Source organism: Streptopelia decaocto (genome assembly GCF_964273445.1).
Source record: "Streptopelia decaocto genome assembly, chromosome: 2".
In the NCBI taxonomy this organism is placed as follows: Eukaryota; Metazoa; Chordata; class Aves; order Columbiformes; family Columbidae; genus Streptopelia; species Streptopelia decaocto.
Window position 1 is genome coordinate 156,297,264 of NC_138655.1, and position 20,835 is coordinate 156,318,098.

The 20,835-nt window shown below is 41.7% G+C and overlaps 1 protein-coding gene across 4 annotated transcripts; it reads left to right on the forward strand.

Annotated features, from left to right (window-relative positions):
• The first annotated feature begins 4,593 nt into the window (after positions 1-4,593).
• Positions 4,594-20,612, forward strand: XRCC2 (X-ray repair cross complementing 2). 4 transcript variants are annotated; one of them, XR_014183293.1, is made up of 4 exons: positions 4,594-4,705; positions 8,988-9,069; positions 15,364-18,961; positions 19,426-20,612. XR_014183293.1 is itself a non-coding variant. In XM_082045126.1 (3 exons), exons 1-3 carry the CDS (start codon positions 4,667-4,669, stop codon positions 16,077-16,079), a joined length of 837 nt encoding a protein of 278 aa, XP_081901252.1. In that variant the 5' UTR covers positions 4,594-4,666; the 3' UTR covers positions 16,080-19,343. The 4 variants fall into 4 exon arrangements, 1 of the variants encoding a protein (XP_081901252.1); XR_014183294.1 differs by having other exon boundaries at positions 15,364-16,792; XR_014183295.1 differs by having other exon boundaries at positions 15,364-16,786.
• The last annotated feature ends 223 nt before the right edge of the window (positions 20,613-20,835 follow it).

The window sequence follows — 20,835 nt, forward strand, 5'->3', positions numbered from 1 at the left end:
GTTGCAAATAACCTGACAGGCAGTTCATCATTTGCTTTGCCATGTGCAGGTTCAACATCTACTTATCTATCTTAATTTTCTTGTTGTTGTTGTTATTATTATTATTCTTTGCTGAGGTCTGCTTACAACTTTGAGATGGTCTTTAGTTGATAAACCTTTTGGGTTTTGAGCATTACTACACAAGGGAGTAGATGAGACAGAATGAGAAAACAAGACCTTTCTATTTAGTTTCTTGGAGTGATTCTTCTGTTTAATGATTTTTTGGATAGTCAATTTTTCACATTTGGAGTGAAGGTATTTAAGAGTCTAGAGGTTAATTAGCAAAACAACAGCTGACTTTACCAAAAGAGTTTAATTTAACTAGATGAAGAGAGACAAACTGTTTTCAACCTAGAAGATCTGTTTGGAGCTGGTTTGTGCTGGAATGTCACCCACACAAATCTTGCGAGAGAACACTAAGTGACAATACACTCAAAATGATGAAGCTCGTGTTGGAACAAAGTCTCTGTGGCTGAAAAAAAAAATGCTTAAAGGAGGAAACATTTATATTCCAGTTTCTAATTTAGCTATTACTTAATTAAATGTAAAAGTTTGATGTATTTTTTGCAAACATCTTCACACAATCTGAATTTCATGTCTTTCCCTTTTGTTTAAGCTCTTACCTCAGGCCTTGTTCCAGGATTGGGTGTTAATTCTTTAGACCGGCTCTGTATTGTAGACCAATTGGAAATTTAAAGTTAGGACTTTGGTATTTAAAAAATATATATATTTCTTTCTATAAACAGTAGATTTGGTTCTCTAGAGCCCCAGGGCACCTCAGTTAGTCCTTCCTTCCCCAAAACCCAGCCCAGTTTCCTTATGTTGGTTGAAATTAGCAATGATGAACATATGAATGAGCAAATAGCCCCCAAAATAATAACAACTCTTTTTGCTCAGGGCTGCAATTCCAGTTTAAATACATTTCTCTCTTGCACTGTCATTTTCTCTCCCTGTGATGAAGGTCTTCAAAATGTGCAGTGAAAAACACAGCATCTCAGCACGGGAGATGCTCAAAACCAAGGTTGGGAAAGAGGAATTTTCTCCACAATACACATTTCATAAAGACAGAGATGCATATCCCTGGAGCCTGATCTTTCTGCTATTAGAAAAGTCATTGCTCTTGCTGCTGAATTGCTCCATGAACAGTGCCTGTGGCTCCAGGGGCACCCTCAGGCTCCCCACATGCCAAACAAAGGAAGACTAATTTTCTGCCTGTAGAAACAGGAGTGCTGGGGCATAGAGTCCCTGGATACTCTGAGCTACTTATAACTATCCTGCATTAAGGAGGATTCTGCATTAAGGAGGTTTCTGCTGAGGAAGAGTCAGGAGCAGGGAGGATCTTGTACTCCTGGTGCGCGCTATCGCTCAGAAATGCTGCAGAGAAATATGAAAGGATGCAGAAAGAATTAAGAACAAAACAAAAACGCACAGCCAACACAAACCTGAAAACCAGAGGGTAAAATCCTGGCTCTGCTGAAGCCAATGATAAAGAGTTTTCCTAGTTACCTACGTTTCTGTTTTTCTCCGAAGAAGCAAAGCGAATGCAAAGATTTACTCTGTAGGTAGAAAAACAAAACAAAAAGATAAATGGCTGAGAAATAAATAGGCAGTTTGAGAAAATATTATAGTATCAAATTCGGTAAGATGGCAGCGATGCTGACTGCTGAAGGGCAGAGGCAGTGGTTTAGACAGACAAAAATCTGCATAAAGCTGGTTTGGGCTTAAAGCTGGAAGTGTGCATCATCACCAAAATCCAGCTTTTGATCTGAAAAGAAGAGAAATTATAGTACTGACAAATAAATGGAAAAAAAAAAAAACAAACCAAAAAACAGAAATATGAGTCTTTATTAAGGCAGAGTGCTGTCAAAGTAAGTACCGGCTTTCTAACTTCATAATGCCAGCCACGTTGTATGAAACAAATGAATCAAAGGTAACATAGGAGAGGTGGTTACGGCAACCTGCCTATCAAGGCAACCAGTGTGTTTGATTTACACATTTCTGTTACATACTAAATATGTCAAGCAATTATATCTCCATTTTGTTTACTGCTCAAGCAAATTCCATGTTTTTACCCTCTCTCTCTTGAATCTTTGTTGCCTGATCCCCACTGAACTGTGATATTTCATCTTGCATTAGGCTGTAATACCAAACTGTGTTCACCCATGCAGTAGAAGAGCTCCCGCAGGACCCTCCTGGGACACGGGCAGTGGTGAGTGATGCGGTAGGAGTGGGTTCCAGTCACCTGGCATTTAGGTGTGCTGTATATTTTACGTCTGCAAATTCAGGTAGCAATCACTTTTTAAAAATTAGTGCAACGGCTTTAATTAGAGGAGAACAGCAAGAGAGAATCTATAATTAAAACACAAATATTATGTTGTTGATGCAGTGAGTAGTGTCTTTGTCACAAGTCACAGCGAGTCCCCTCTCCTCTTGGGTTAGGTTCAATCATCAGTCAGCTTCAAGGGCAATCACTTCTAATTAATGAGTCTTTTGAACTCTTCCAGGGAGCACGGCACAGACCTCTAAGGTACTATAACAACAGTCAGACACACAGCTCTTAAGGTTGTCTGTCCCTTATGCTGACTTCTTCTGAAGTATGAGGCAGAAATTAAGCCAATAGTATCGTAGTTACATTTTTGTGCCATTTGTGTCCCTCCTGCTGCAGCCAGCCAAGTCTTTCTCACTGGACAACCAACCACCTTCCATGGTCTTGATAATTTTGCATGGGTATCCATACACAGAGAACAAGAAAGGCTACTGCAGATATCCAGAGACCATCCCCTTTCTGTACTTACTGAGCAGTATTAGAACTTGGCACTGGAAATACTGATTTGAGTTGGGTTAAACCTGACTGACCTTGTGGAGGCAGGTGGCATCCATCTAAAACCTTGAGGGAGAGTCAGGTGGCAACAAGAGAGTGTTTTGAACAGAGCGAGCAGTGTATTTTGGGCTGAAAAAGGGTTGAAAGAGTAAACAAAGGCACCACCTTGCATCTGAGGTTAGATTTTTCTCATTTGTGGTGTATTCAAGACCAAGCTAAGAGAAACTCTTTAGGTATAGATAAACATGGTTTCTTTGAAGAAACAAAGAACTCCACCACCAGTTTCTCCTCCTGACTGCAAGAACGTGCAGTATCGCCGATAACCTCGCTAGACGCAAAGGGATGATATCGTTACCGCTCTTTGATATGCAGATGCAGGGAGTTGCTATTCTTACTTTCCTGTATTTGCATTTTGCCTATGGAAAACACAAACAGGTTCTCCATGTTCTCCCTGTGCTTGTCCCTCTCACTGCCTGGGGTTGCACAACCACTGGGCTAATGGGCCGTGGTCCTCAGGAGGAGCAGGTCCCACTGCCGGCCATGGCCACGCAGCCACCAACGTGACCAACTCGCTGCGCCATTGGCTCCTGCATTGCACACCATGCAAACCAGGTTCACTCAACACTTGTACATAAGATATTCCCAACCCCTTTTCATCTAAGCCATAATTGATAGCTGGCTTTTGCAAAGAGTAATTCTGCAGGCGGCAAGAGTTTAATGACGGCCGCACAGAGCAGCTTCCTGTGAGTCACGTCAACCCCAATGTCACAGATGAACATCCCTTGAGTCACGTCAACCCCAGTGCCACAGATGAGCAACCCTTGAGTCATGTCAACCGCAATGCCACAGAATCACAGAATGTCAGGGATTGAAAGGGACCTCGAAAGCTCATCCAGTCCAATCCCCCCGCCGGAGCAGGAACACCCAGATGAGGTTACACAGGAAGGTGTCCAGGTGGGTTTGAATGTCTGCAGAGAAGGAGACTCCACAACCTCCCTGGGCAGCCTGGTCCGGGCTCTGACACCCTCACTGAGAAGAAGTTTCTTCTCTTATTTAAGTGGAACCTTTTGTGTTCCACTTTGTACCCATTGCCCCTTGTCCTGTCATTGGTTGTCACCAAGAAGAGCCTGGCTCCATCCTCTTGACACTCACCCTTTATATATCTGTAAACATTACTGAGATCACCCCTCAGCCTCCTCTTCTCCAGCTCCAGAGCCCCAGCTCCCTCAGCCTTTCCTCACACGGGAGATGCTCCACTCCATCATCTTCATAGCTCTGCGCTGGACTCTCTCCAGCAGTTCCCTGTCCTGTTTGAACTGACGGGCACAGAACTGGACACAATATTGCAGATGTGAGCATCCCTTGAGGCATATCAACACCAGCGTCACAGATGAGCGTCCCTAGAGTCACATCAACCCAGCCACCTGCCTCCATTTCATCCGGAGTGAAAAAAAAACCTAACTAGACCACAAACCTATAAAAACACAGGCCCTTTAAGAAAAAAAATAAAATAAAATAAACACACGCCACCCTACAGTGACTGGTCCCTCGGGAATCTCAAATGGCGTTGGGCGGGTGGCCGAGACATCAGCCCGAGGTGGGCCTCGAACCCCTGAATCGGCTGCTCATGGACTCCACCCCACCCTCCCTGCGGGCCGAGCTGCGCATGCGCACAGCTGCGGGCCGGCCGGGTCGGGTACGCTCGGGGGCGCAGGCGCCGCGGAGGTGGGGAAAGCCCGCGGGCAGCGCGCATGCGCGGTAGCCGCCGCCGGCCCGGAGCGGGAGCTGCGGCCCCCTCCCCCCGCCATGGCTGACGCGTCTCGGAGGGCGGAGTCGGGCACTCAGGTGAGGCGCTCTCCCCACACACACTCCGGGCTGCCCTCGGCCGCGGGGCGCCCATCACCGCCTTCCGGGGAGGGTGAGGCGAGGCCGCCGCTCGGGGAAGGGGGAAGCGCCGGGCGCTGCGCTCCGTCCCTCAGCCCCGTGGGGCGGGCGGGGGAGCGGCCGCGGAGCCTCTCTGGGGGGCGATGTGGGAGGGAGGGAGGGAGCCGCGCCCGCCCGCCGCCCTTCCCTTCCCCTCCCCCGCCATTCCCCCGCGGCTGCCGCCTCCTGCGTGAGGGGAGAGCGGCGCCCGGCAGCGCCGGGCTGTCATTAGAAGTGTTTTCGTCGCCCTCTCCCTCCCCAGCGTTGGAGTGAGGGTGAGGGAGAAGAGCTGTGAGGAAGGTTTGGTTTAAATAAAGAGTATGGAAGGTGGAATTGCTTTTCTGCTATTCGGAGAAAAGGGGTTTGAGTGTTGGGCTTGTGATGTTTGTTGTGGGTTGGGGTTTTTTGTCTGAGGGGTTTTTGTTGTGTTTTTGGTTTGTTAGTTCTTTTTATTTCTCTCCTCTCCCTGCTTATTCTTTTCTCTTATTTTTTTCTCCTCCACTGATGGTTTATTTCCTAGTGGCTTCAACTTGCAGTCAGCAAGTGAATTACGTGGAGATTTCCATGTTACTGTATCATAATATGCTGAGTAGCGCACATAAAAGCATAGAAACGCATGACAATATTTATTTCTTGTTAAAGCACTGTGTTTTTTTCAGTGGGATTTAAGTTCTTAAGCCCTTCTTACACTTAAAATAGTAACAGCTGCCCACTATCAGCAAATATACACAAATTAAGGATGTGAGTTGTGCTCTGTGTCCAGGGGGTAAATGAATTTGTCCCCATAAGCCATGCCAGAGTAAATGCGCATGGCAGGAACCGCCCGTGGTGGGTAACCAAACCTGAACGAGGGAGGAATTGATAACCAATTGGCTAGGAAAGGTTAATACATTAGTACATTGTCCAGAAAAAAATGGTAAAAGCCCTTGAAACAGAAAACACTTAATTAGAAACAGTATCTCCTCAAACAGCCGCGTGTGCGAGATCAGATTTTAGTGAGAGTTACGCTGAGACCGCAGTCTTGTACTCTTATTATTGAATATAATTAATACAACAAATTAGAACTTTTCGCAAAACACCTTTGGGGTATCACAGTAAAATAAATGATAAATTGCTTGCATGTCTTTGTGCCCAAAGTTTACAAAAGCTCAGTCAGAGTGGTTATAGCGGTTGAAAATTAAATTTTGTCTCCTACTCAAGATAGGTTTGTATTTGTAAATAGCCTGTAGGTTAGCTCACAGCCTCTAACAGAGCTCGGATATTTCATTTGAATTTCTTTAACATTTTAATGAAGTAATATCTCATTCCTGACAAGACCTACATGTATGCTTACATTTTTGCATAGCTTCATTGAAACCAATATAGTGTAAGCATATAATGTATGAATCAGTGGGACTGTCCCTATGCATATTGCTTTATTAAAAAGATGAGATTGATAAATTATAAAATACATAGTTTAAATATTTGAGACCTGTCAGCCTTGTCATTAATGAAATTTAACCCAATTGCTGCCTGACTCCTGCTGTATAGCCTGTTTTCTACATGTAACTGCACATACGTGCAGTTTCTTGTTAATATTAGACTTTTGAAGAACACCGAAGAGTGAAGACCTATCACTAGCAGGTTGCGAGGAGGTGGTATTGAGTGTAAAAGAAGATTAAAAGGGCATATAAAAGAAGAAATTAGAGAATTGGAAGTCTCTAATACATGATTTGAAATTGTTTTGGTGTTTTTTTCCCAAGCTCTTCCCATTCAAAGACTCTCTTGAAGCAGTGCTGTGTTTTGCAGGGTGTCCGTAACAAGCCTGATGTTCACTATCGAGGTCACACCTTAAATGCTGTAGATTTTTTGCCCCCCTTCCTCATTTTACAGAAGAAAATGGGAGAAGGCAAAGTGGAAATGCCTTCCCTGGAGCAAAGCCAAGGTGGAAAAACCCTTGGTGTCCCTGTCTTTAACATCATCAGAAGTGAGGGATGCCAGTTTAGTGTCTCAGCTTTGCTTCTGTCACTTCTGCAGCGTGGATGAACCTTTGTTGCATTTGAAGGCAAATTGTCAGCTCTCTCTGCCAGGATCCCCGTTGCTCCCAGCGTGACACTAACGAGGCAAGTGCCTTTGGAGATTCTGCTTCAGAACTTGGAAGTAAATACAAAGTTTGATAAAAACACAGGTGCGCTATCATCAGCGAATTATCACAAATTACCTACATGAGCAGTGCTCAGAATAAGCACCTGTAGTTATTTAAAATGAATATATAAGCTTGTCATTTAAATAACCACAGATTCATATTTAAGCGATAGTGATCAATCTGCCATGTCTTTCCAGTGCTCTAGCAGTAAGCTTAAAGAGGTGATAGTCTAAGAAGAGATGGGGGGTTCATTGTTTCCAGAAGAAATAAACTGTGGAGGATGTATTAATCAATGTACAAATAAATTTGGGAACCGGAGGCTGCAGAAGTGCATTTATACCAGCAATAGTTGTGACTCCCGTCTCCTGCACTGCCCGTAATCAAGCCCTTATGATCACTGAGTGTCAGAGTGGTGCTTCCTTTGCAAAGAACCGAAGAACATCAGAAAGCAGCAGCAGACGGTGGTTTTCCTGTTGCTCTCAACCTCCAGTGCCGGATGAGGTGGTGCAAGATTCCCGGCCCTTCTCAGCGGTGGGTGCAGCATCTCCTCCCCGCTGGCCCTGGGCTGCTGCGGGTGTAAGGTCTGCACTCTTCCTCATGGTAGCTGCAAGCTCCTGGTTAATGTGCCCCGAGATACGTTCCTATATTATCGTGTACATATGTCCATCTGGGTTTTTACTTTGTCCACATCACAGACCCCTTCTGGTTCTCAAAATACTCAAGAGTTCACCGTGTGAGTGTTCTATGTGCTGCACAAATGTGTGCAATGTAACAGGAGGATATACGGATCCAGAGCAAGGTCAATTCAAATGTTCTTATGACCCTTCAGTAGATGTGTCGGGAAACTCTCCTGAGTAAGTGTGAACAGGCAAACACATTGACATTTTGTTAATGGAAGGGAATGTTAAAATGTCAATGAAAATGTCACACTTAGATTCCTGTCGTGACCACTCGAAGTAAATTCAGGGCCATCTAATGGAGTTTTATTCTGCTATTCAAGGCAAACGTGCACACACGCAACTATTTAAACAACTTTTAAGACAATTCAGAGCAACGTGGCAGGGAGGAAAGCAAGATAAGGCAGCGTGTGTTTAAAGATGTGTGCTTGCTGCTTGTTTGGTGACTGGTTTTAAGGAGGATGGGATAAAACTGGACGGGATTTGTTCTGTTTAAATCTTTAAATGGCAGCTGGGTGTCTTGGGGAAGGAAATACTGGGCACAAGGGTACGAGCTCTGAGCACCCCAATAGCGTCCTTTCCCATGTGTGTTAATACGCGTAGGGAATAACAGCTCTAGCACTGGGTGAAATGTTAATTCCTGGTTTACGAATCTATGCCAGACCTACAAATAACACAAGTTAAGTGAATACCTGTCTAGTTGCTATGCAAATACCTCTCAATTTAAGAAATTGTCCATGAACTTTGGACTAATTTGTTTTACAATGGACTTGCTTTACCAAGGGGCTTTGGAGGAACTTGCTTTACAAATTCGAGCTTGCTTTCGAAATGTTCTTGAAGAGCCACTGGTGGTTAATTACTTTTGATCATTCTTAATCCATACTATGTTTGAACAAGTTACTATGATATAAAAGGATTTTAGGCCATATTGCTTTTCAGATGAAATGTACGTGTTGTTACTTATAAATGTTCGGAGGGGCTGACTCAGGAGACTAATGATGGATAATGTTTCAGCTCTCAAGCAGCAGTTTGTTGTGGAGGTGATGGTTATTACAAATGATCTGCTTTCCTTTTGTTCTGTCTAGTGGCAGCGCTGCTGTAGACCAGAGGCAATCCCTCCTGCTAATGTGCAACTGCAGCTTTCTCTCTTTCTTTTTTTTTTTTCTTTTTTTTAAAGCTTTGTTTCCCAATGTATATCCACTCCTTATTGCCATTGAATCTGTGTGCTGTAGTCCAGACTATACATTTCCATATGCATTTATGAAAACATTTTTAAAATCAAGCTTAATCTTTTGCTAGGGCTGTCATGGAAAACTCCCAGTTCTCAGAATCCTTTAAATTTGATTCCCAATGTCTGTTATTTTGAGTTAACAACATGTCTTGTCTGTCTTTTCTTTAAAAGCTACTTGCACGACTTGAGGGCCGAAGTTCTCTGAAGAATCTTGAACCTTATCTGTTTGCTGAGGAAGGATCTCCTGTTCATGGTAAAAATGTACCTTTATCCCTTTTATGGAAAAATGTTGATGTACAAGTATTAACAGAGCAATATGACCGAGATAAGCGTGCAAGTAGATCTTTCTGCCCTGGATTCAGAATTTTAATTGTTGATGTAGTTTTAAGCAAATAGATAAATTGAAATACTGCAAAGTCACTATTCTGAACATTATTAAATTGACTTTAAAATCTACTTTATGGGTATCAAACCACAGATGCAAGTGAGTAAACACAAATCACCTTGGTCTGTTTCTTGTAGTTTTACACAAATTTATTCTAGATTCTGTCATTTAACCTTATATATACATATACATATATATATATATATATATATATACACACACCAGTGGTCTAAAAATCCACTACAAAGTCATAACTGCAGAAATTTGCAAAGAACTTGAGGTTCGCTAAATAGCAGAGAGTTCAGTGATATGGAGTGGTCTGGAGCGGTTAGGAAAAGGGACATGAGAAAATGGTATTTTTTCATTGAAGAAAAGTCATCAGGCCATTTAGTCTTGGCCTGAAAAATCCTGGTTATACTTAGATTGGAACTTTGGAAATAATTCTATTATGAACAGAGGTACTAATGAATGAGTTCACAGATGATGTTGATTTCTATAGACCTTCAGTGAGTAAATGAGAATTTCAAATTGGAGAAATCCCAATGACACTCGTACAACAAGATTAAAGCAGATTATTCTAGCAAGAAGTTTTAAGATCAAGATTGATGTTTTAATGAATTAGCACACTTAGTAATTCCTTGATTATTCGGGAAGCCAGGCTGTTTTTCCAGACTGTGTGGAATTTCGTGCATTTCACAATGGAAGAAACTACTCTGATTACACAAAACCAGAATATAGTAAAAAAGGAGTATAAATGGCAAACTGGAAGAACCGTGCTGTGAGGTACTACAGTTTCTGAGTGTATGTATGAATGAATGGATTTCATACGAAAAGTATGTGGCTGCAGTGGTTATCAACATACTTGTCTGCCATTTGAATTCCCCCACATTATAGAAGGTTCAGAAGAAATAGCAGAAAAAGCAATAAAAAGAATCAAGATGATTGGATGAGAGATGATGCTTAGTATACAAATGCAGTCACTGTGACACTCTTCGTGTATTATATTGTGGCACTTGAGAATACATTAGAGGTTTAGCAATATATGATTCCTGCCCCTGAAAGTTTCAAATATGATATAACAAAGATAAAGGGCAGAGAAATCCTGGTAAGCCAGTGCAAATGGAGCAGAGATTATTTAAATACTCTCAAATCTGAACTGCTTTGTTACCTGCAAGAAGAATTAAGAACAAATAGGGAAATTGGTGTATGCTTCACAAAGCTCCTGAAGTCTTCACATTTTTTTAAAAAGATGAGATATTTTTTGTTTTTAAAAAGTACAGTAATAGAAAATGCTGATCTTTCAGTGTTTTTTTGATGACCTTTACACACAAGAAACAAATGTTTGAGACTAAACTGGCCGTGTTTTGGTAGCACAGAGTATAAGAAACCTTCCCGGGGGGGTCAGTAACTGCCTGTGCATTACATAATTCCATTCTTCAAAGGGCAAATTGTGCCTGAAAATCTGATGGCCTTCGACGATGGGATTATAGCGTTGGTGGACAAGGGAGGAGCAACTGACATCATCTACCTGGACTTGTGCAAAGCATTTGACACTGTTCTGCATGACATTCTTATCTCTGAATTGGAGAGACGTGGATTTGACAGAGGTAGATGAGGAATTGGCTGGATGGTCGCACTCAAAGAGTTGCGGTCAACAGCTCCATGTCCAAGCGATATTCCTCAGGGCTCGGTATTGGGGCCAGTGAAAAAATTTTTAGGAGAGGGACGTTTTAGAAGGGCATGTAGTGACAGGACAAAAGGTAATGTCTTTAAACTAAAAGAGGTAGATTTAGATTAGATATAAGGAAGAAATTCTTCCCCACGAGGGTGGTGAGGCACTGGGACAGGCTGCCCAGAGAAGTTGTGGATGCCCCATCCCTGGAAATGTTCAAGGCCGGGTTGGACAGGGCTTTGAGCAACATGGTCTGGTGGAAGGTGTCCCTGCCCACGGCAGCAGGGTTGGAACTAGGTGAGCTTTAAGGTCCCATCCAACCCAAACCATTCTACAATTCTGTGAAATTATCAGCTTTGCTCTTAAAGCTGTGTTAGCTCTGTTCGAAGACTGTTCCAGAACCTCAGTTCTGAGATGGCTGGAAACCTTTTACGTTCGTCACTGATTTCTCCGTGCCAACACAGTCGTTGAGCTTCTCAAGCACTTCTGTTTTTCTTCTACTTTTGACAAATGGCATCAATTATTAGCTGTATTGGTCATACTTTGGCTGACATTAGTGAAGTTGCATAACATATTAGCACAGATCTTTAGCTTTATGTTCATAAGCGGTCTTCACCTTTTATTAAATTTTTGCTTTGTCTTTTAACACCACAGTATTTATGAGAGTCCATGTGTTATTTTGATGTGTGTTCTCATTATTTGGTCTTAAATCCCTGTTGAAGACCTACCTCTCAATTTGTCATGAACTTGACTTTTAGCAGGTCGCTGTGGATAACTGTAATACATTGCCCATGAAGTCCGTACTGAGCAGCTCTTAATCTAAAATGCTATGTTTATAGCATCGCAAAGACCCAAATTATTCTTTTTCCTGATGGTATTTGAAACAAACAAATACATATATGAAGTTTCATTAAATTATCCAAAGGTTACATCATAATTAAGTGTTCATAAAATGTATGTCAGCGTACTGTAAAACAGGAACAGCTAATATACGTACTGCTGTGATATTCTAGTCACTGCCTCTAATTATGATGGACTTGCATATTTAAGAACACATAAGCATATTAATTACATACCATTTAAGCTCTTCTGGAATGGAGCAAAAGTGACATGAGCTTTAAATAATCTACCACTATAGCCAGTCATATTTCCCCTGTGCCACTGGTATGAAGGTGTAGCTCTGATGTTCAGCAGTAGTATGACACCCAGCACTCACTTGGAATAAATATTAGGCCTTTCTACTTCACTTATAAATGGTAGAAGCATTAGTGACAGCTTCTGCACAGTATCGTAAATTACTACTCCATTAACTTCAAGGTATCTGATGATGTGAAATCTGCAGTTTTTGCTGAGGATTCTAATGGCCTGTTTGTAACTGCAGTGTCAGAAAATAGTTTAACCAACATATGCTAGTACAATAATTACAGACCAAACATGAGGCTTTTCTCATTCGAAAGATAACACTGCATTGATGACCAGGACCGAGCACAATCTTTCAGTTACAAATATTAATTTAAATATTTAAGTTTATGCAACATCATTTAGTTTATCCTGTATGCCATTGCAGAGCAGTGGGCTACTGTACTCTTTAGTGTGACTGTAGTGGGCCAGTTCAGGCTATTGTGGGCCAAGCAACATGTTGGGTGACTCCTTAAAATGGCCTTCTTGAATTTGCCAGTGCAGAATTTCATGTGAAATCATTCTGTTCATCCATCGTAATCTGTTAAATCTTCACAGGCTTAAGTCTTTATTCACCAAATTCGTTTGTCTTCTACATGTTTTGCCAAGCTAATGGAACATTCATCTATTGCTATTTTTGATGCTGGGCAAAACCAATCCTAATGGGAAAATTTCTCATTAACTTTCTTCCATGTTAAAGTGTCTGTTCCTAATCTGCCTCTCAGACTGTTTCCATGCTATAACAGTTTCCCACTAAGTTTCTTCCACGGCCTATTGTGAGGATGTCAAAGGCTGTTTGAAAACGTCGCTGGCTGCACTTCCTTCTCTGCTGTGTCATGGTTTGTCCTCTCTGATCCAGGAGGATGAATTTCCCCTCTTATCTTACTGTAACAGCCTGGCTGCTAATTTAGTGAAAACCCACATTTATAGATGTTGCTATAAGTGGCTTCTGTTTTGCACCCATTCTTCTTGTGGGCAGCCTCTTTGATAATCATGAAGGCACAGAAATCCCCGGCTCTCTTGAGGTTTTCTTACTGTCCAAACTGTTTTTCTTTTCAGAGTAGTTTAAGTGTTTTGGTCAAATTACAACCCAAATGTGTGTCTTGTTCAGGAGCACTGAACAAGCTTTGAAGGGGGCTTAGCTGTCTTGCTGTTAAAATTTATAAACTGCCACCACAAAAACTCCTAAGAATGATTTATTTTGTTCAACTTAAAATTTTTACTGAAATAAATTTATTAGTTCTGCCAATAAAAGCTCATTCAATGTTATTCTTTGTGTTGGAAAAAATTTATGTAAAATCTTACAGGAGGTAACACACAGACATCCTGACACAATGTCTTCAGATGGATAAAGTCAAGCATTTCTTTCAATGTTTTTGAATCATTACCAAACAGTAATTCAGATTTGCCCATTGCTGCTTCTGAGGGGCTGTAAAGAGTTGCTATTTTTTCTTAAACGAGTCGTATTTTGCAGGTTAGTGAGCGGCCTGTGTTGCATATTGGCCCAGTCCAGCTCTTGGTCTGGATTCAGAAATGCTGGTCAGGGTGGCTGAAGCCAGTGGCAGACAGAGATGTATTTTGTTCCTTCACAAGAGATGCCTTACGCAATTGTTCTACAATATTTCAGTAGACTCAAGATACATGGGAAAGACCTACCCAGCACGTTTAGAAGTTCTTCCAAGCCGGTTATCTCACCCCTGCAGGGCGCGGTGATGTCCCTGGCACAGCCTGTGTGACAGCAGAGCAGCTGCTGGCTGTGAGGGGCAGAGGTGGACATTGCGACCCCTCAACAGCAAGAGAAAATGATGATTTGTTCATAGGAAGTGTAGTTGTCTTTCATCTCAAAAGTGGGGAGAGCCGTTCAGAACAGATAAGGGTCTGGGAGGCAATTGAGCTTTTTAATAAATTTCAAAGTATCAGAAATTCAGGAAAATGGCATTGCGGTTGTGGAGCAGCAGGGAAATTCATTATGGAGAGGTGGGCAGTCTGAGTGTCACTGAAATGGATAGAATTATAACATCAGGTGTAAATTGCTTGCAAAGGGTAACATAAGAGATTAGTTTCTTCCCCACCACCCTCCACCCCTCACCCAAGCTGCATCTTGACACAACACACACTTAGGAACAAGGACATCCTCTGGGAGTAACGACTTGAAAAACCCCCTTAACTCAGGCAGGCACAAACATGTTTAAGTTGCAATTGATTCCCTACTCTTGCATCCCCCTATGAAAAGCTGTTATGCCATTTGCACTTGCCAAGGCCATTGAAATCTCTCACCTTCCTGCAGTTACAGCTGTGTGAGTCTCCTTACTGCATGTCTTTACCCTTCTGCCTAAAATCCAAAATGTCATAAATAAATGATCCAGTTCCCTAAATTAGAAATTTATAAAATGCAACTGACAAAATAACATTTTTTAGAGTCTTGCTCTGATATAAGACATAAGACAACTTTGGAAAAGACTTTTGAGCTATCTTGCATTCACATCCAACAAATGAACCAATTTGCTAGTAAAGCAAAATGCTTTTTTAAATTAACACTTAAAATTTATGTGCTATGTATTTTATTGACCCATATGGATCACGCAATGATGCTGAATCCATTTATGAACAGAGATCCTTTGCCCCAGACAGCAGAGTCATTGCCTGGAGTTGAAGAAATCTGTGATTCCCCTTCTCAAAAGAAAGCACTTTCATATTACGATCACCACAGAAGAATTTAAGTGCTAAATAAATATACTGGTGTTCTTTTTACCAGTCACAGATTCCTGTTTGTATCTCGTAATGTGCAGGTATTGAACAAGCACATAGCGGACATGACATGCTGAAGGCCAGTTTGTGCTATGAAAGTAGATATGGCGACATGATTTGGACCTTTGATGTGTCAGCTTTTTGTTTTGCTTGTCCTCTGCTTTTTAATTGATTTCTTAATTTTGTGCACCTAGTGTAAATAGATGGTTTCTTGGCCGCTTCTGTGTAGCAGCTTCCTTTTCAGCATTCATCTACCTATAATGACAGATGAAAACCAGTTGCCAATCTTTTATTGATATTGGTGTTCTAGATGCTATTGGTGTTGTGGGTTTTTTTCCCAACCTTTGTTTCCATTTGATTTTCTTCACTTTAGAAGCCTTTCTTGAAAGCTGAAATTTCTCTTAATAGATGCTAATGAGGATTTAATTTTTTTTTTTATATATATCAAACTTTTTAAAAAAGCCTTTTCCAATTAGTGGAATACTGAATATTGGTTCAGTAAATACTGAAAACTGAGCTCTAAACTCTTTTACCTGACAGCTTGCCGCTTTGTTTTTGCACAGGAGATGTCATTGAATTCCATGGGCCGGAAGGAACGGGAAAGACTGAAATGCTTTATCACCTAATAGCCCGCTGCATCATCCCAAAATCAGGAGGAGGACTGGAAGTAGAAGTCATGTTCATCGATACCGACTACCATTTTGATATGCTTCGCCTGGTGACCATCCTCGAGAACAGGCTGGCGCAAGGGACGGAAGAGACGATAAAGCAGTGCCTGGGAAGGCTTTTTCTGGTGAACTGCAGTAGTAGCACGCAGCTACTCCTCACTCTCTACTCCTTAGAAAACATGTTTTGTGCTCACCCCGCTCTCTGCCTTTTGATTTTAGACAGCATATCAGCTTTTTATTGGATGGACAGAAGCAACGGGGGGGAGAGTCTTAACTTGCAGGAGATGAATCTGAAGAAATGTGCGAACTTTCTGGAAAAACTTGTGAGAGAGCATCACTTAGCCCTCTTTGCAACAACGCAGACACTTATGCAGAAATCTCCCAACTCTGCAGAAAGCTTTTTTCCTTTAAAACTTCACCATGAAACTGATACAGACTATAGACCTTATCTCTGTAAATCATGGCAACAAATGGTAACCCACAGGATATTTTTCTCTAAGCAGTGTAACTCTGGCAACAGCAAAGGTTTTACAGTTGTTTCTTGCCACCTCAAAAGAAACCATGTAGTGAAACGTTCATTTAGCGTTGCAGAATGTGGAGTCCAGTTTTAACTTCAGTTTGCTTTTTAAACATAGCACATCTTGGTGCTTAAGGCCTGATGAGGTCTAAGTAGGTTTTAGTACCTTTTAAACTAGTTGGTTGTTGCTGGATGATTATTTGTCACCATTTTCTTAAAATTTAGTGAAGAGCAGGAAATGGTAAGATTTTTTAATTACTGTAGATCTCCAGTCCAAACTAGCGAGGAATGCTGAAATTACTTGTTTGTGCTTAATGCAGGAAGAGATTAAATCAAGAAAATTATAACCAAAGACATTTGAAACTCCCAGTATCCTTCAGTAATCTAACCCAGGTGATACGCAGCCAAGTGCACTGACTTAATTTTTGGGTCTCGCTGCTTTCCACTCCTCTTCCAAGCTAACAGAAATAGGAGCTTTGTTGTCCAGGGGAGAGACTGCACAAAGGCGAGTGTCCGCTCTTTATGAATACTGGTCTTGGCTTATTCCTGGTGGCCAAGGGCATATGAAATGCATTCACGATTTTGCCTGAAGAAGAGGATCCATTTTCACAGCCAGTGAAACAGCGGCAATCCTGAGCGGGCTTTTCACAGCCTCCCTGTTTACGTGAGTGTGTGATCGGAAGAGCAAGGACTGGAGGTGTTTTGACCCTTAGAAACATTGGGGTTTGAAGAATCTACAGTTATCGCAGAAATGGAGGCCTGATTTCCATAACTGAAGGAACAGTAAAGATCTAGAGCTGGGTACCTGTGAGTTTGTGCTGTATGCAGCAACAGTTTAGTCTTTGAAAATAATGAAGTGTGGGTTAGGGGTTGTTTTGGGTGTGGGGGGTTGTTTTTTTGTTGTTTTTTTCTTTCAGATGTATGCACAGACATAATTTATTTTCTCTGCCCTCCCTCATTATTCCCTCCCACTTCTTTCCCTTCCCCCAGTCTCTCTAAGAAATCCAGCAATGCCATGGCTTTGGTCTTTACCAATATGTATTTGCCACATGTAGAACATTTGTGTGCAGGATTTGGCATGCAGCATGTTGCAATTCTGCCAAAGAAGATTCAGAACTTATGGGAAATGCCCTACAGTTCTGGCAAAGAATACCATATTATTTATTAACCTAGAGTGCCCTTTGAAAGCTTCAAAGTGCTTTACAAGAAAGAAAATTGCACACAGTACATTATTTAATACAAAAACTTACATTAGCTTACAAATTTAAATTACTCAAACAAGGGGAGAATATTTCTCACAGCAATATTCGTTCAGTCATGTTGCACAGCACGTTTTATAGTTTAGATTGAACCGATTATTAACAAAAATGCATATTAAGAAGAAGTATCTTAACATGGTATCTTTTTGAGGAAGACGCCTAAAAAATTCTGTTGTGAGACACTTACCTTTTAATTTCCTGACTCTGAAGACAGCTTTTCCAAGCTGAATGTATATCTGGATTCCGTGCTGCGTATAGTTCAGCGTGCAGACCCAGGCTTCTGCATATAGAGCTGGGAGTGTATATCTTTACTGTTGTTTATAAAATTCAGCATCTCCATGGTTCAGCTGGATTTCTGCAAAGACGATGAGTGTCCTACCTCTGACAACAGCCAGTACCAAAGGTTTGGGGAGGAGTGTGAGAACAATGAGTTTTCACGGGCAGAGTGTCCGGCAGCTGGGACTTGGGGAGCTCCTGAGCAGAGCCCGTGGGCAGATGGGTGTTTGATGGCCACCGATCACATCTTTCCTCCCTGAATTCATCCAATCCATTTTTAACTTACTTCCCCTCTTGGATTCTACTCTGTGTTTTCACAATGAGTTCCGTTTAATTATTCTGTCTGGGGAAGATCTTCCTTCTCTGCCTCCCCTCATTTTAAACCTGCCATCACTTCTTCACACCATCACTTCTTTTACCGTGAAACATGAGTGAACTTCGCTTTTTCAACAGAGGTGATTAATTTATAGACTGTCATTTTATTTGTGCTTTCTCTTCCATCAACATCAATATTTATTTCAGAACTTTCATAAGTACCCAAATACATGAAAAACATACAACTTCACCATTGAGCCTAGACTGGACCCAAGTTAGATGACTTAACATGGGCAGACGCTTCCAGTGGGAATTATGATAAATGACATACTTGCATTTTTTTGGTGAAAAACTGGGAAGATTCAAGTAGAATCACAGAGCTTTAAAATATGAAAACTATAGGACTACCTACTTTCTACTAAAACAAGAAATCCTCTTTGCTATCAGAGAATACAGCTCCACTGAAGATTAACTGCTTCATAAAATCATACTTGCTAAGAAATATGTTTGAGGGAAAACAATGGAAATGGTCTGGTATTCCTGTCTGGAAAAAAAGCTTTTATATTATTCACAATGGAGTTTATATTTTGCATCGTACTATAAAATAAATGCCCAAACTGAAATGAAGCCAAGGTTCTCATTGATCAAAAAGAGCACCTCAGGAAATGTTGAAATTTCCCAGTTTTATTTTTGCTTCGAATGCAGACAGATTTTTTTAATTCTCCGGTAATCGTAATATTCAGGCTCTGCACATTTGTTTCAGATGTGCAGCAAGCCCATCTCACAGAGGTGCTGAGCGTCTGCGCGTCCCTGTGGGTTTGTGGGAGTGCACCCACCAACAATTATGCCGTTTGGAAAAATGAACCTTGAGGACGCAAGCCTAGGAAGGATGCAGTAATGAAGAACCTGGGTAGCAGCAATTTTGTTTGTACCTTAATTAACTGTGGGTATTAAAAATGTTTTTTACCATTTGTTTCAATGGAGAATTTTCCCCGGCGCAGTCTCGCAGGGAGGAAGCGCATTTTGGGTCTGTGCTGCTGGAAATCAGCCCTGCACAAGATCAGTGCCACCGCATCTCATCAAGTACGAGGATAAAACGTGTATTCTGAAACTCCAATTCATCCAGGTATTTCTTGGAAAGGAAAAAATCCTTTCATGTCAGTGGCATTTTTCTTAAGCTCAGTATTGTATTCTTGAGGCTTCTTTAGGCACAGGAATTTTTTACATTCCTTAGAATTTGTGTTTGTTGCTTCAAATGCAACATCAAATGAAAGCACCAAGCTGGAAATGAAGAGGAACTAGTTCAGTCTTTTCCCCCCATCCCTTTTGTAATGAGAGAGCTTTTTAGCAAAACCAAATGAAGGTATTTTGCAGGTTTTATATTTATTTTTAAATGAAGTGGTATTTCTATGGACACTTGGAAAGAAAACATCATTTTTATATTCAGCAAAAGTTCTTTGTATTCCTAGACTTCTTCACAGAGCAAATAAAATAAAAGTAACACTTTACTTGGCTTATGTTTGTACTTGTACATAAAATTCAAGCTTCCTTTTTCTTACATAACTGATTCCAGCCACTTAATTTTTGTAGAGTTTGGAAATGGCAGAAGATGAAGGTTCTCATGTGGAAACATACCTGCAGTTGTATTTTTACTGGAGGCTGACGGACAAAGGCAGAAGGCAGGACTGTTTTGATGGCTGCTGGACATAAGGCTTGGACCACATCCTGGAGAGAAACATGCCATTTTAGTTCTTTTCTGTGGCTGCTCCAATAGGTATCTCTTGAACCTCTTTATTAAAATAATGTGGTTTTAATATGGAAATATCACCCTGGGGCAATGGGCAACATCATTTTGCAATCAGGAAGCCTAAGACCCACCTCAGAAGAAAGCCAAACTTGAACTTGTGGAGGAAGCTGCAGTGAATACTCACCTGTGTAAAAGCCACAAACAGTTCTAATGTGTTCAACAACTATAGAGTAGCATAAGACTCATGTGTCTTGTGAAGAAGGGGAAATGCTGGAAGAGCTTGGAAGCTTCTGGCAGTGGAAAAAACTCTGAGGAAGGGAAGGGAGCATCAATACAATGTGTCTGCGTGATCTTCTGGATGTAAAAACTGCTGCCCTGCAGCAGTCTCTGAAGTTAAAAGGTCTGGGGATCCCTGCATCTGAAAGAAAACAGCAGAGTGGCACTGAGCTGTGAGCGATGTGTGGTACGACAAAAAGGTTCTGGCCGTGTTAAGTAGCGTGGCTGGTGTGGTAAAGCTCTCAAACAGAAAGGTGGGCACAGCTGACCTGCAGGTTCTTCCCACCAAGGATTGAAACTGAGGGCGGATTCCACTATGTAGATACTTATTTATAATGAAGATAGAAACCCTGCTCCTCTGGACCCAGGAGGAATTAAATGTAAAAACAGACTTTTTACTTTTTAATGTTTGTGGTTTTGTTTGTTTTTTTTGGGGGGGGGGGTTTGTTTATTTTTTTTTCCTATAGCTCTAGGCATCTTCCCAGCAGTCAGCACTAGGCTCCAAAAGCACTCACAACTTCCTGTGTCAGGACCATTCTTTACTGGAAGTGGACAGTTTTCTGCTTCGCTGAGAGTTCCCACCCTTTCTTACTAGTGCAGACTGGGATATCTGAATATAAAACACTGCAGCCCTGTGACACATCAGTGTCACTGGTAAATAGCTTTGGAGACTTCATTCTGTTTGTGATCAGGAGTAACGTTACATTGGAGGAGGCGATTTTGAAGAAACGTGGCTGTGAGTTTCCTCGGGAAAAGTCTGGCAGTCTTCCCTCTGCTTTCCCACCCGGCTTTGCGTCCCGCTCAACCAGCTGGTCGCTGTACCTGCGCAGGTCTTGGTGCTCAAGGACAGCAGTGACAAGATGTTACCGCCTTGCCAAATGCTGGCGAACAGCCACGTTCTGGATCTTGGTGCTCTCACACTGCAGGGGTTGGCACAACCACTATAGGTTTTAATTTAAACCATTTGCCAGGCTTCT